This window comes from Nyctereutes procyonoides, unplaced genomic scaffold (genome assembly GCF_905146905.1).
Source record: "Nyctereutes procyonoides isolate TBG_1078 unplaced genomic scaffold, NYPRO_anot_genome, whole genome shotgun sequence".
Classification (NCBI taxonomy): Eukaryota; Metazoa; Chordata; class Mammalia; order Carnivora; family Canidae; genus Nyctereutes; species Nyctereutes procyonoides.
In genome coordinates, this window is record NW_026575049.1 from 65,737,946 (window position 1) to 65,754,912 (window position 16,967).

The following is a 16,967-nucleotide window of genomic DNA, read 5'->3' on the forward strand; positions in this document are numbered from 1 at the left end:
AGGGGGAAGTGAAAATTGCATCAGCACTTGTTTTGCAGCGAGCCTATAGAGGCAGCGTACACCCTGCACAGCGGGAGTGGCCCCGCCAAGCTCCTCTCCTTCCCCGGACCTACACTCAGCATCAGGGCACCATAGCTTTGAACTGTGTCTGTGAGCATCTGTGCTTTATCTCGTTTTGTTTTCTGCATCCATTAGCAAGATTTTCCCTAGAGTATCAGAAAAGCCTAAGGAGGTTATTTTTGGTGTTGGGAACACTCACAGCATTTTTCCATATAAATTGTAATTGCTTCTTTGGATTTACAATATTTCAGCTTTACCTAAGTTTTCATAGGATCGCTCTTGTTTTCCAATAGCAGAGAGACCTATAAAATATAAAAGATCAAGTTCAGGAGAAAAGCCTGAGGCTACTACAGATAGCAACTTGGGAATCCTCAGGATATAGATAATCAGTTCACCAGGGAAGTGGGAGCAGATAGTAGTGAGAAGGCTAAGGACCAGGGAGGTGGGAGTTAGCAACAGGAGATTGGAAGGGCTCTTTGGGAAGCAGGTACAGAGAGCAAGAAGTAGTCTGCATTCTTCATAGTGTAGATAAGTAGCTTCTCAAGGTTGTCTTTCATTGTTTTGTTTTATATGAGGTAGATACTATGTGTCTTTGGTTATATATGAAGTAAAAATTTGTAATTTTTTTTTTGTTAAAATCTGTTTTAGTGGCTTTGCAGATAGAACTTAATGTTAATATTGTTTTATTTTTATGACCATTTTTAGGTGTTGGAAATTTTGGAAGGATTTTAGAAGAGATTGTTGCTAGACAATATTTTTAAATTCTGGATTAAACTCAAGTTTTATATTAAGTGTTTTAAAATTGTAAGAACCTGGGGTTATTCACAGAATCCATGTAATTCTTAATGGCTTATATCTTATTACTTTTTTTCCTCCCTAATCACCCCTAGAACTGTGAAAGATAGCCTATACTGTATTAGTTCATATTTTAGTTGCAATTTATTCTAAGTGATTTATAAGTACTAGTACTTTGTGATGAATAAGTAGTTATTTGTAATTGGTATTTTATTTTTAACAGTGCATTGTAAAATCAGGAGAGGTATTTTTGCATTAAATCAAAAGGTTCCTCCTACACATGGAAACTTCTTCAGGAAAGCAGTTCAGTGTTGGAATGAACCAAGTTTCCTTTCAGATGAAGAGTTAGGGAGATGACATGATACCTGGATGCCTCTTCTGCTAGCTAGTTGTATGTGTGTGTGTATATTTATTTATTTATTTATATTTCCCCGCCCCTAAAATGACAAGAATTGGTCTCGCCTTATATTAATATTCTTTTTACTTGGGGGTGCAAATTTGGCTGTGACTGATAATGCCCTACTTTAATCTCATCCAGAAAGTTGATTTAGTACTACAAATACTTTCTAGTTATCTTACAAATAAAACCAAATTCTGATGGACTTTCAAGATGACAAACGCAAATTCATCTTCCACTCTTCGGTTTTCTTCCCTGTGGAGGGAGAATGAGGGATGATGGAATAGAATACTGGTTAGAATATCTAGTTGCTTAAGTGATGAATATATGTTTCAGAGTTATAACATTTAAGCCCTTTGTGATTCTCATTGTGATCAGTTATAAAATGTCTAGGTATCTAGATTTTCAGAGTGGTGGGCAGCACTGCCAGTCAAGTAGTACTCACTGTAGATGATAGAAAAAGTCCTACAGAATGTTCCCAGCCCACCTAGACTACAGAGAATGAGCATGGTTGTGACCAGAGAGCACAAGGAGACTCCTCCGTTTGGTGTGGTTCAGCTGAGAGTGGTGCCATAGCTGCCACAACTGGGGCTCAAGCTGGGAGAGTGGGTGTAACAGCTAGGCAGTTTCTATATCTGCCAGCATTCAGGAATTACTGCATTTATTTTTGTCTTCTGCCCTGATGGTTTACTACTTTCTTCTTCTTCTTTCTTCTTTCTTCCCTTTTTTTTCTTTTTCTTCTTTTTTAACTGCTGGTGGTAGAGCTCCAGGTTTGGCCCAGGTTGGAGCAAAGGGGTTGGGGGAGGGTCAGCAGTTAAGCAAGTTCTATAGTTTGCCCTTAAATTAAAGATATTTTTATTAAGGGACATCATTAAAGAAAGGCTTGTTCAAATGCAGAAATCTTTTTTCCACTCCAATTAGCCATTAACTAAGACACTCAGAAATCTTTCCTTTGGGGGCACCTGTGTGGCTCAGTGATTGAGCGTCTGTCTTTGACTCCGGTCGTGATCCTGGGTCCCTGGATCGAGTCCCACATCGGGCTCCCAGCAGGGAGCCTGTTTCTCCCTCCCTCTGCCTGTGTCTCTGCCTCTCTCTGTCTCTCATGAATAAATAAGTAATCAAAAAAAAAAACTTTGCTATATAGTACTTATGAAATACTTGAGGACTCAGTATATATCCAAAATTCTGTTCCCCGCATTGGAGCTCTGTGACAGCTGAGGAGAATGGAGGACTCCTTTAGGTCCCTTTTGATTCTGTTTTAACTAATCTACTCTGTGATGTCAAGAAAGCATAAAAGTATTTATTATGTAACTTCTAAATTCCAGCATTTCTTTCTTTCCTTTTGCATTTTCAGGTAATGTTTGAAACTTACCAGTTTTCTGGTGTGTATGTAGCTATCCAGGCAGTTCTGACTTTGTATGCTCAAGGTAGGTGAAACTTGACTTTTAAAATAACTCAGCAGACATTAAGTACACTTTATGTCAGAGGAATTTGATTTTTCAGTAAGTTATAAATCCCAGAAAAGCACGGTATTTATATATTTATTTAAATTTTTTTCCGGGCACCTGGGTGGCTTGGTGGTTGAGTGTCTGCCTTCGGCCCAGGGCGTGATCCTGGAGTCCTGGGATCCAGTCCCGCCATCAGGCTCCCTGCATGGAGCCTGCTTCTCCCTCTGTCTATGTCTCTGCCTCTCTCATGAATAGATAAATAAAATCTTAAAAATAAATAAATATTTTCAAGTATTTAAATATTTTCATAATTTCTAAACTTTGTCAAATAAAATATCATACATATTTTTATTTCCTTCCTTAAAGAAGACTTAAGGTAAAAAGAAAACTTCTCAATTTTTAAAAAGTAGGAGGTTCCCTCTTTTAGACTATTTGTAAATATTTTTCATGCAGTAAGGAGTGAATATGGAATTTGTCCTTAGAATTGGCAGAGCTAAAAAAAAATACATTAGAGATCCAAAAAAGTTAGCATAAAGTCTTGCTTGTCGTATACACAGTAGAGGAGAAGGTACACAGTTGGAAGTGCCTTCCTAACTTATGTTTTCTTGGTGCTGCCATTAGTAACTGCCTCCCTTACTATTGAGAATAAAAATTGGCTGTGTGTGGGGGCACCTGGGTAGCTCAGTGATTGAGCGTGTACCTTTGGCTCAGGTCATGATCCTGGGGTCCTGGGATCGAGTCCTGCATTGGGGTCCTTGCAGGGAGCCTGCTTCTGCCTCTGCCTGTCTCTGCCTCTCTCTGTGTCACTCATGAATTTAAAAAAAAAAAAAAAATTGGCTGTGTGGGAGAGTTCTTTATATTCTACTAGTCTTAATAGAGAATTTATGGGGCTCTCAGATATGTGCCACATGTCTGTTAGGCACTTGAAATGTGAAGATACCCCCAAAGAATTTAGAGTCTAATAGGGAAAAAGATACAGAAACAGATAATTTCACTCAGCATGTCAGAGAAGATTTCTGAAGGAGGTGACACCTGAGCTAAGTCTTCAGCCTTAGTAATTAGTGTGTATGACATAGTCCTTAGAAGACTTGCTTTGATATTGTGGTGACCCATCTAATTCTAAACATGAATTAGTAAGGAAAAAAAAAATCACCTTGGAAAAATACATGTTGGCTTATTAAACTGTCTTCAGTACTACCTATAGACACTTAGAAAATTCTTGGAGGAATTAAATTTTTAAAGAAGCTTTTATTCATTCACCAAGTGGAATGTACCTTGCACTGTGTTTAGTGCAGAGGACATAGTAGTAAGTAAGCTAGATGTGGTCTCTTCTTGACCTTAAGATGATTATATTCCAGCTGTGAGTAATTTTCCTTTAAAGAGGAATTAAAAATCACTTGTTACTTTACAAGGAGTGTGCCTGCACCAAGGCAATTTTATTTCATTTTTAGAAAAATAAATTTTAGAAATTATTCTAGAAAATACTTTGAAAAAAACATAACTAAAAAATTTGAATCTAAACTGGTGATAATAGTTTTGTTTAGGTGGTGAGGATGGGACAGTTCTGCTGAAGTGAATTTTTGTTTGAATTGTATTTGAATAAAACTGACCTTAACAGATTTTTCTAGCAGTATTCATGTATTTCTGTCCAATGAGAAGATACCCTCTCTTAATTACTGATATTTAGCCATTTTTTTGTTCAGCTGTTGAATCCTTAATTTTGAGAAATGATAGTCTAGTAATGACCTAAAGAACTCTGAGCCACAGTACATTCTACTAAGTGAGGTGGTTAGTGCTAAACAACAATAGGAAGAAGATATTTGGAGCCATAGAAGGGTTGTGAATAAGGGAAGTAACGTTGTGAGTTAGGAAGCTATGTTTGACTGCATGCTACAGATAGGATTGAAGGGAAAAACTGGAGTTAGGGAATCTGGAGGTTAGAGTTGTCAGGAAAGGTGAAAATGAACAGGTACAAACTCAACCTTCAAGAATCCATAGGAATTGAAGTGGAGAGAATAGGTACTCCAGTGGCAAAATGGTGTGCCACTGGAAATGGGTCAGATTTGTACAGGGGAGGGCTAATCTGTGACCTATGGGAGTAGGCGAAAATAAGGTGAAGTTGGATGAGAAGGTCTGTTTGGAAAATGAAATGTAAATCCCTTCTTTAGTTAATGTTACTGGGAGTATTTTTGAATTAATGATGTGGATTCCTCTTTTTACACTGAAATGTTTCTTTTCGAGAGGAATGCAGCAATAAAAGGCAGTAGATGCTTTTATGAAGCCTTTTATGAAAGAAAATCATCAATCAAGACATACCAGCTTCAAAAGGAGATGGATTGAATGAATGTATCAAAGATGAATGAATCATGAGTAAATATTATAGTGCATTCAAGTTTGTATTAAGAAAGGGAGAGAGCGGGGCAGCCCTGGTGGCTCAGTGGTTTAGCACCGCCTTCGGCCCAGGGCCTGATCCTGGAGACCTGGGATCAAGTCCACGTCGCAGGGAGCCTGCTTCTCCCTCTGCCTGTGTCTCTGCATCTCTCTCTCTCTCTCTCTATCAATCATTAATAAGTAAAAATAAAAATAAAGGGAGAGAGCCTATTCAGGGATGTGAAAATGATAAAATAACGGGTAAGAAAAATCGCTTCTTGGCCTTTTGGCCAAGATCAAGTGAAGAAAGTTGTAAACATTGCATATTATAAGATTAAAAAAAGTTTTTTGGTTTTTTTGTTGTTGTTGTTAGAAACAAAAAAATTAGCCTATTAACTATTAGAAAATTTGAGTCAGAAAAAGGTTTTTGTTTTTGTTTTTTTCCTGAATTAACCCTAATGCAGATGGTAACATTTGCAGTCACTTTTATTTTAAATATATGTATGGGAAACAAGGCAGCTTCTTTGCTGTTCTTTTAGTGTAAGGTTCAACTGACATTGTCTTTCTGTTTCTGGTGAATAATTGAAGTGATCCTTTGGCTAACCAAGATTAATGGTTCTCAAGTGTCCAGCTATCTAGTATCAATAGGAATTTTTCCAAAACAGAGTTTGGAATATATTATAAAACAAAAATAATAAGTACATTATTTCAACAAGTTCACTATCAATTCGTGTAGTATTTATATCTCACAATGGTTTTCATAAAAGTTACTGTGATGCTTTAGAAAGTTTCACTTCAGGGGCACCTGGGTGGCCCTGTTGGTTAAGCATCTGCCTGCAGCTCAGGTCATGATCCCAACGTCCTGAGATCCAGCCTGGCATGGGGCTCTCCGCTCCCTGGGGGGACCTGCTTCTCCCTCTGCCTCAGCCTGCCCCTCCCCTACTTGTGTTCTCTCTCTGTCAAATAAATTAAAAAAAATTTTTAATTAAAAAAAGGGGGGAATTCCCTGGGTGGCTCAACGGTTTAGCGCCTGCCTTTGGTGCAGAGCGTGATCCTGGAGTCCCGGGATCGAGTCCCACGTCGGGCTTCTTGCATGGAGCCTGCTTCTCCCTCTGACTATGTCTCTGCCTCTCTCTCTGTGTGTGTCTCATGAATAAATAAATAAAATCTAAATAAAATAAAATAAATAAAATAAAATAATAAAAAAATAAAATAAATAAAATAAAATGAGAGGGGGATCCCCAGGTGGCTCAGCGATTTAGCTCCACCTTCGGCCCAGGGCGTGATCCTGGAGACCTGGGATCAAGTCCCACGTCGGGCTCCCTGCGTGGAGCCTGCTTCTCCATCTGCCTTTGTCTCTCTCTCTCTCATGAATAAATAAAATCTTTTTTAAAAAAATAAAATTAAAAGAAAATTTCACTTCAGGGAATTCAGGGATCAAGATTAAATTGGAAAGAAAAATAAGCGAATTATACTGAGCTTTAAGAACGTGTTTTTCAGTATAGGTTTCAGAATCTGTTTCTTCCCATCTCCTGGGGTAGCGCGTGGTTAGACTAAAAGTCTCACAAGAGACGTGTGTGAGAGAACACCCACTTTAGTGTCTAGATGTTAGAAGTAAATTGCAAAATAACAAATAATAAATGCTGACTTCTAGACCATTCTGGTTGGTGAAGTTTCTAGTTTGGCTTCTATACTAATTTTTGAAATTTGCTTGCTCTGATTTTTCTGATTTGGCTTTTTATTTAAAACCTCCTGGTTCTCACACAGGTTTATTGACTGGAGTAGTGGTGGACTCTGGAGATGGTGTAACTCACATATGTCCAGTGTATGAAGGCTTTTCTCTCCCTCACCTTACCAGGAGACTGGATATTGCTGGAAGGGATATTACCAGATATCTTATCAAGGTAAGCAGAAGAAGGTATCACAGAAATTTGCTTTTAGAGGCACCTGGGTGGTTCAGTCAGTTAAGTGTCTGCCTCCGGCTCAGGTCATGATCCCGGGGTCCAGGGATCGAGCCTTGCAATGTCCCTACTCAGCAGGGAGCCTTCTCCCTCTGCCTTTTACCCTGCTTGTGCTTGCTTTCTCCCCCGCCCTCTTTCTCTCAGTGTCACATAAGTAAATAAAATATTTTTTAAAAAAGAAGAAGAAAGAAAGAAGGAAATTGGCTTTTGTAATTTGGTTTTTACTGACTTAACATATTTGAATGTATCCTATCAGGATCATAGCAAATCTTCTGTACCACAGAGGAAATGACCCATTTACCCCATTATTCATATAAAAACCCGTGTAAGATTTACACACATGCTCTCAGGTATAGTAATCATAATAGAATACATCATTACGTAATTATGTTTGCTACTCCTGAGGACTGGGGACTAAGAAGAGACCTTAAAACTTCTTGAACAAGAGAGGCAGCCTTTTCTGCCATAAAACCTTTCTTTGAGGGGCACCTGGATGGCTCAGTCTTTTAAGTGTCTGCCTTGGACTCAGGTCATGATCTCATGGTCCTGGGATTGAGCCGCACATTGTCAGAGTCCCTGCTCAGCAGGGAGTCTGCTTGTCCTCCTTCTGTCCCCCCTCATCCCCCCGCTTGCGCACGCATGCGCGCTCTCTCTCAAATAAATAAAATCTTTAAGAAAACAAAAACCATGTGTTAAAACCATAATCTTGATTGGATTCCCTTTTCTTGTCTTTCCCCAGAAAAACAATGATAGTAAGTTAATGATGCTTGATTAAAAACAGGGCCCAGTTAGAGCACCTGGGTGGCTCAGTCAGTTAAGCACCTGACTCTTGGTTTTAGCTCAGGTCATGATCTGAGGGTTATGAGACTGAGCCCAGTGTCAAGCCCCACATCAGGCTCTGCACTGGGTAGGGAGTCTGCTTGAGATTCTCTGCCTCTGCCCTACTGGCACAGATGTGCAAGATCTCTCTCAAATCTTTAAACAATCGGGCCCAGTTGTACCAGACTTCAATATTTAGTAGTTTTCATGGAATATATCCAGTTTTTAGTGTTTACTACATATTAAAGTTTAGTTCTAAATATAATTAGTATAATTTTATTTAAAATATTGCTTAAATGGGATGCCTAGGTCGCTCAGTGATTGAGCATTTGCCTTTGGCTCAGAGCATGATCCCAAAATTCCGGAATTGAGTCCCACGTCGGGCTCTCTGCATGAAGCCTGCTTCTCCTCCCTCTGTCTCTGCCTCTCTGTCTCTCGTGAATAAATAAAATCTTATAAATAATAAAATATTGCCTGAGAAAGCATATAAGGCTGTCATTTAGAGGCATGAATATTTTTTTTTTTTTTTTAAGTTTAGACTGGTTAGTATAACTAGTGGTTATACCCCAGGTCAGTGGCTCTCCACCAGGGGTGATGCTGTCCCCCAGGGACATTTTGCAATGTCTAGAGAGAGACATGTTTTGGTTTCTCCAGCTGTGTGGGAATGCTACCAAACATCTTACAGTGAATGGGCAGCCCCCACAACAGAGAGTCATTAAGGTCCACAATGTATCATTGGTGCTCCTGTTGAGAAACTCTTCTTGGGTGATGTCTGTGCAGTAAAATGGGTTTGTATTAAGTCTTCACCTTGACATCGAGTTCCTTTCATCTCATTTAAGTAATGAGATTAAGTTAATGAAAACTATAATATTCTCATTCCAAGCCAAAATTCTGTTTGAGGAATTTCCAAGGATTTTCTCACAGAGATTAGGGGATTAATTTTTAAAGTTTTTATGTGAAAAGTCCAATTTATTCATGATGCATATTATGGCTTTTCTTGGTTTTTTTGTTTTGTTTTTAGCTACTTGAATTCTCATTGTGTATTTGATTAGCAAATGCTCTTGCTAATATAAATATTGTCAGATATAATATTAGAAGTTAGGGATAAAACTTTCTAAGACCTAGGGGTATTTCATGAGTATGGCATTAATTGAGCAAATGGCAGATTACAGGAGTCTGGTACTAAACTATTTATTAATACGTAGACTTTTGATTATCAAAACCATCTAAACATTAGAACTCAAGCAGTAATTTTTAAAAACTAGCTTAGTTTTTTTAGCTTGTTTTACCCATTTATTATTCATGAACTGTTCATTCTTTCACTCTCTATACAAGCGAAATACAAATCCTTCTATGGAAAGTACTACTTCTATTTCTGAAACATTCCGTAAGACCTAAGGATTCACTGTCCATTTGTTATGGGCATGAGCTATTTCGTGAGCCATGATAGCTTTTGCCAGAGTAGAACTCACAGAATAATTGTGAATTTACTGTTTTTTGTATCAGCTGCTGCTTTTACGAGGATATGCCTTCAACCATTCTGCTGACTTTGAAACAGTTCGCATGATTAAAGAAAAATTGTGTTATGTGGGGTATAATATTGAGCAAGAGCAGAAGCTGGCCTTAGAAACCACAGTATTAGTTGAATCTTATACAGTAAGTATTTCCAGTATTTAATATATATGTGGGTTTAAAATGGAGGACCGTGATCATTGGTGTGTGCTTATGTAGGTTTTCTTAGAATCAGTATTTTTGTTTTTGGGTTGTTATGGTATGTGTATATGTGTGACCTTTAATGTCTTTCTACAATAAGATTCTTTGATTTAGTTATTTTAGACATGACATAATGTGAAATACGGCAAGAACCATAACTTGCTTTTCTACCTTAAGACATAATTAGATATAAGAGATGTTATTTTGAGATTCTAGTAGCATTTTTCAACATGTGTTTACATTGTCCGGTAAGTTTGGGAGTCGGTTCCACTTTACTGAAGAATTTCTCAGAATCTTTGTTGTGCTAGTATGTGTGTGCCTGTGAGAATATGGCATACTGCCTGTTTCTCAGCCTTATTAGACTACAGGATTCCAGCATTTCATGACACTCGTGTTGTATGAAGCACACTTTGGCAAGTGCTCATCCTGTAGCATTGCTCCAATAACTCAGCAGGTGGCAGTCTTTTCCTGACTGTATTTTCTTAATGAGATGTTCAAAACAGACATTAACTTGAAAGTGTAACTGGGAAGACTCAGAACTCAGACCCCTGGTTATACTAGGGGAGTTGATTCTACCTGAATTTTTAACTTCTTGTTATCTTAATTGTCATCTGGGTTTAAAGTACTTCCATATCTCATATTTGATCTAGTTATTACTAAAACGAAATCAAGTAATAGGCAGTAAAAGCAAGTATCCTTCAACCATTTGATTCATGTAGGCTCTGCAGATCACATGTTTGAAATAGTCATTTTAAGAATAACAATTTTTATAAATAACATTGTCTTATTTTTAAGCAATACTGATCCAGAGAATTGACAAGCAACTTAATGATCTCCAGATTTGCCCTGGCGATTCTTTTCTAAAGCTTTTTTGAAGGACGCCTGGGTGGCTCTGTGGTTGAGCATCTGACTTTGGCTCAGGGCATGATCCTGGAGTCCTGGGATCGAGTGCTGCGTTGGGGAGCCTGCATCTCCCTCTGCCTATGTCTCTGCCTCTGTGTGTGTGTCTCTCATGAATAAATAAGTAAAATAAGATAAATAAAATTTAAAACTAAAGCTTTTTTGATAGTACCTCTAGATTTATAATTTTTCATCTACATGACTTATTTGGAAGAATATGGTATGAGAAAAAAGATGAGGGAACTACAAATGTCAAACATGTTTTATTTAATTTCTCCCCTCCTTTCTCAAAGAATTTGAGGTGGATTACAAAATATACAGTTGACCCTTGAACAGCACAGGGCGCCATTCCCCTATGCAGTGTATAACTTTTGACTCCCTCAAAACTTAACCACTAATGGCCTCCTGTTATTGCCTTGCCAATAACATGAACAGTTGACTAACACATATTTTGTATATACATTATATACCATGTTCTTACAATAAAGTAAGGTAGAAAAGAAAATGTTAAGAAAATCATAAGGAAGAGAAAGTATATTTACAGTACTCAATTTATTGAAAAAGAACTGTGTGTCAGTAGCCCCATGCAGTTCAAACTTGTGTTTTTGGGTCAGCTGCACAACAAATAAGAGTAGACTGATGAAACTGATGGTGGCAAAAGAGTAAAGTTTCACAGTGTAATTATTTGGTAAATTCTTTAAAGTTTTTAACTGAATGTGTCTATGCTCTGCTACATGGTAAAAATAAATCACAAATATGTTAAAATAGACAAGCAGCATTGACACCAGCAGTATTCCAAATGCACAAGTTTATTGCTTCCTTTTTATGCTCAACTGCACATAGCAATGGAACATAACATGTCCATGCATTGGTGATTTTTCCAAGAAATTCCTGATGTGTTGGAGCATGGCATGTTGGCATGTTCTGCATTTTTAAAAACAGAACAGCATGATAATAACTATCTAACTGTATTTTATTTTTACTTTTTTCTTTTTGAAAGACTGATTTTAGAAGAAATATGTTGTTGATAAGTGATTTTGGTTATAGAACAGATGTGCTTGAAGTACTAGTATTCTAAAGAACACTGGGAAATTTTTTAATGTTTTGCTGACTAATACCTGTTATTCTTGGTTCCTAGCTCCCAGATGGCCGCATTATCAAAGTTGGGGGAGAGAGATTTGAAGCACCAGAAGCTTTATTTCAGCCTCACTTGATCAATGTTGAGGGAGTAGGTGTTGCTGAATTGCTTTTTAACACAATCCAGGCAGCTGACATTGATACCAGGTACATCATAATGATAGTTTCAAAGTTATTTGTCAGTAGATGGAGTGTGTGCAGTTACAATGACCAAGTTGTCCATTACCTCACTCATGTTTTTGAACACATAAGGCAAAAGAATGTTTTGAGGGTGGCACTGGATGTGGAGTATATATCATTGAGTCTCAGAAACCACCTTAAACTTTTTTTTTTAATAGTTCAAAACTTAAGGAAAAATTTCAAGAATGATATAGAGAACTCATGTATACCCTCTACCCAGTGTCACATTCTAAGTTTGATGTTGTGCATGTTTCTTCTGTCATTCTCCCTCTCTCATTTTTCTTGAGCCTTTTGAGAGTACGTCGAACACATAAGTAAGTCCTCTTTACTCCTCAGTACTTGCTTTGTATTTCCTGAGAAGAGAGGTATTGTATTCTTTTACAGCCACAGTGCGGTTACTGAGCTCAGGAGATTGATTACTGATCTACTGTTAGCTGCCATCCACTTTACAGTTTCATCTTCTGTCCCAGTAATGTCCTTTATACAGTTGTTCTTTCCCTCAGGCGATTATCAAGTCTACGATCACACAGTGTATATAGTTGTCATGTCTCTTAGTTACCTTTTATCTGTTTATGACAGTGACATCTTTTTAGACCACAGGCCAGTTATTTTAGAGAATTTTTCTCAACTTGAGTTTGAATATTTTCTCATGAGTAGATTCAGGTTACGCATTTGGGGCTGGAATACTACTTAGGTGGTATGTGCTTATCAGGGTCTCCCATCCACAGATGAGATCTGTTGTTCTTTGTTGGTGATATTAGTAGTAGTAAGCTCTTAATGAAGCTTCCTGTTTAGTTTTTGTATTTTTCCTTAGTTTATAAGTAATTTGTAGGAAAATTCTTCTCTTGCTGATGTGATGAATCACATTGATTGTTTTACGAGTGTTGAACCAGCCTTGCATCCCGGGGATAAATCCTACTTGGTCATGGTGAATAATTTTCTTAATGTATTGTGTATCCTATTGGCTAGTATCTTGTTGAGAATTTTTGCATCCATGTTCATCCGGGATATTGGTCTATAATTCTCCTTTTTGTAGGAAAATTCTTTGAGACTGTGTTGATCTCCTATTCCTCATCAAACTCTGCCCACCACCCCTTTTAGTGTCTGTTGATGATTCTTGCCTAAATCCTTTTTTATTAAAGGTGATTTTCTAATTCCATCATTCCTTCTATATTTATTAATTGGCATTCCAGCATGAGGAGGTGCTTTTCCTTGTTTTGTTTGTTATCATCATGGACTCATGACTTTGTCCGGTGATTATAATTTATTACTGTCTTTATTTTGATGCTCAAATTCTTCCTGATTTGGCCAGTGAGAGCCCCTTCAAACATACCTCTGTGTTCTTTGACATGCTGTTATCTCTTTGAGCACATTGTTTTGTGGCTCAGGATAGTCCTGGCTTATCTATAATTTTGTGGATGAAACATTACCATATGTATAGTTGGAACTATATAAAAAGGATCCTTGGAAATAGGACTGTCCCCACCCCTTGTTCTCCACCCTAGTCCTCTCTCCTGTAGGTAACTGGTCTCATTAGTTTCAGGCTTATCCTTTCTGAGTGTATGTATTCTTACACAAAAGGTAGCATAGTATAAATGCTTTTTTGCACTTTACTTCTTTGACTTAATACATCCTAAACAGTCCTGTACCATTTCCTAGGGGTCATCCTCCTTTTTTCCAGTGTATACATATCATGGTCTGTTCAGTGAATCTTGGTTCTTTAGGTAGATTCCAGTATTTTGCACACAATGTTGGAGTTAATAACCTTGTGCACACATTTTTGTACTGGTGGGTGTGTATATTCTAAAAAATTTTGAGAGAGGGAATTGTTAGGTCAAAGGATAAATAAATGCACGTAGTTTTGTTACTGCTCAGCGCCCTCTGTGGCAAGTGGGACCCTCCTCTTTCCTACCGAAATAGATGAGGGCACCTGTGTCTCCACAGCTGGTCATGGTTTGGCAGCTTTTTAACTTTTATGCCAGTCACGAGACTGATGTGATGTCTCAATGTAGATTGAATTTGTATTTTACTTAAAAGTGAAGGTGAACGTATTTTTCTATGTTTAGGGCTGGTCTTATCTTTTTCTGGTGGATTATCTGTTCATGGCTTTGGCTGCTGCTTCTGTAGAATTTTTGCAATTCTCCCTCTCCGTTTTTAAAAGTTCTTCTTTTAGGGATCCCTGGGTGGCGCAGCGGTTTGGCGCCTGCCTTTGGCCCGGGACGCGATCCTGGAGACCCGGGATCGAATCCCACGTTGGGCTCCCAGTGCATGGAGCCTGCTTCTCCCTCTGCCTGTGTCTCTGCTTCTCTTTCTGTGTGTGACTATCATGAATAAATAAATAAAATCTTTAAAAAAATAAATAAATAAAGGAAATAACTTTAAAAAAAAGTTATTTTTATATTTATATTAATAGCTCTGTGATATCTATTGCAGAATATATGTCCTAATTCCATTTGTCTCTTGCTTACAGTGTTTTTTGGCTATACAAAAATTTGTATTTACTCAGTATTAAATAAGCTTATAACCTTTTATTGCACCCAGGGTTTGAGTCCTAGTTGAAAAGCCTTTCTTTTATACACTCAGGTTATAGGAGGAATTTACTCAGAAGCATTTTGTAAAAGGCAAGTGTTTGCTTACGTGTCTGGTTAACCCTGAATTAAATAAACACCAAACTAATTTTTGTGCAATGACTGAAGAGAATAATAATAGAAAGTAATAAAAATAACAGTTGTCTTATAACAAGCAATAAATTTAATGGAAGATGATCCAAAACTCTAAACTTCTGGTAGGAAGTAAATTTTCACAGTAGGGATTATGTAGTTACTTTCATCCCTTGATTTAATGATCGTTAATAGTAAAATTGCATTTGAAAGTGTATGCCTATCAGCGGTGATTCAAGTTTTGTTATTCCCAAAGCACTGGAGTCAGGTTCAGTACCCTTACGATAGAGTTAGCACTGAGAAGTAGCACAGCTCAACTTTTGTGTGTTCTGCATGTTCAAGGTGTCCATGTAAATGCCGGTGGGCACATACCATGTGTAGCCATATCTCAGCTGCAAATGCTACACTCATGTGCATACTTCTGCAAGTAAATATAAAAACCGCTCTTCTATAAGCTGGGTTTGTAATAGCCTGAGCCATTGGAAGCCAGTTTGAGTGAGGCTAAAATAGATGTGACTTGGCTCCTGAACTTTTCTATGAGAATAGCTCCTCAGACCCTCACTCAGTTATGTTACTTTTACTACATATGCAGTTACTTTAGATTTTATTATCTGGTATCATAACCATTAGCGTATTTAAGGGAGAAAGAGAGGACTGCTATAGTAAGCAAACACCTCAGTCTCACCTAAAATAACAGCAGGCAGTTCCAAAGCAAAAGAACAAAAGGCAAATGGAAAAATTGAAAAGCAAGAACTGAAATCATAGTAGAAAATGATTAATTATAGTAACAACCACATCACGGTGGCTCCGGGGAAGCACTGTGATAAGACATTCCAAATAGTGGAAGTTTATAATGTAAACTATGGTTATTATTGAATGCTCAATTACTGGAGCACCTGGGTGGCTTAGTCAGTTGGGCATCCGACCCTTGATTTCGGCTCAGGTTGTGATCTCAAGAGTTGTGAGATTGAGCTTGGAGTCAGGCTTCATGCTTAGTGCAGAGTCTGCTTGTCCCTCTCCTCTGACTCCTCCCCGCCCCCCGGCGCTCACTTACTCTCTCAAGAAATAAAATCTTTTTTAATAAAGGCTCAGTTATATTTGCAAGAAAGTATGTCATATGCTTTAGAAGTCATTTCATTAAAATTACAGTATTTCACATGTACAGAGGGTTGGTTATCTAATGGCAGTGTGAATAGCAAACATTCAGCCCCACAACTTCCATGTTGAGTTTTATTTAATTCTCCCAGCAATCCCCCTGAGGCCGACAGATATAAAAGAAACTGAAAGACTGTTTTCCTCATCTGAAACCCCAAACGAGTACCTTTTATGTCCTTCCAGATCTGAATTCTATAAGCACATCGTGCTCTCTGGAGGATCTACTATGTACCCTGGGCTGCCATCACGGTTGGAACGAGAACTTAAACAGCTTTACCTAGAACGAGTTTTAAAGGGAGATGTGGAAAAACTTTCCGTAAGTACAGATCAATAATGCAACTGTTAATATACTTTGAAAACCCTGTAAAGTAGCTTGTGAATCTTGACAGCCACCAGAGGGAGCAAGAAGTCTTCCTAAACAAATTATTAATGCAGTCCCGTGCAGGCGTGAAGAGCTAGGGAGAAGTCAGTGACTGGAGGTAAGCTCTGTTTGAGAACGGTGGTACGGCCTGGTCAGCTCTGTATTCAGTGGCCCGAGGCAGTGAGGTCCGGGGCCAAATGTTCCGGTTCATCTGTAATAGCCTGGAGTCAGCTGCCTCTAAATGCAGAAAGAACCTGCCGAGACAAGTCCCTCCCCCAGACCCTTTGCTGTGGGGGACAGGTTTGAAGGCCTCCAGTGGATGCCTGAAACCACAGATAATACTGAATCCCACATTGCTATGTTTTTTCCTATACAAGAACACCTATGATAAGTAATATATAAATTAGACCCAGTAAGAGATTAACAATAACAATAAAATAGGACAGTTCTAACAATATAGGAGAATAAAAGTTATACAAAAGTCTCTCTCTCAAAATATCTTACTGTACTGTACTCTTGTGATGATGTGAGAGGATAACATGCCTACATGATGAGGTGACGTGCGTTATGCAGGCCTTTTGATGTAGTGATATGTCAGAAAGAGATCATCTGCTTCCAGACCATGGGTAACTGAAACCACAGAAAGCAAAGCCACAGATAAGTGGGGACTGCTGTACTATGGAGAGAGAAATGCTTCTTTGATGTTTTGGGGTGATTTTTAACTTACTTTTAGGATATGTAATCAGCCTTCATTGTTACTCTTGGACTGTCTCATTTTTCTGATTTTAGGTTATTTTTTTCTGACTGTTTCTTGCATATGTCTTATTTCCCTAATCAGATTGTAAAACATCATATATCAAATATTTTGAATCCCCATCAGCTATCTTAGCTCCTGAAACAGGTGTTAATTGGTACTTGTCAATGTATAGAATAAAAAATAACGTATGAACTAGTATATAATAGTTGATGGTTATTTGGGATTGATTTTTTTTTTTCCTACAAACGCTGGAG

At 38.0% G+C, this 16,967-nt stretch overlaps 1 protein-coding gene across 1 annotated transcript in view; it reads left to right on the forward strand.

Annotated features, from left to right (window-relative positions):
• The window catches only part of ACTR2 (actin related protein 2), a 36,358-nt gene that overhangs the window by 14,835 nt on the left and 4,556 nt on the right, over window positions 1-16,967 (forward strand). The window contains exons 4-8 of the mRNA XM_055328673.1: window positions 2,607-2,679; window positions 6,838-6,974; window positions 9,357-9,506; window positions 11,602-11,747; window positions 15,779-15,911. Coding sequence (XP_055184648.1) covers window positions 2,607-2,679; window positions 6,838-6,974; window positions 9,357-9,506; window positions 11,602-11,747; window positions 15,779-15,911 — 639 coding nt within the window. The remainder of the gene's footprint in view (window positions 1-2,606; window positions 2,680-6,837; window positions 6,975-9,356; window positions 9,507-11,601; window positions 11,748-15,778; window positions 15,912-16,967) is intronic.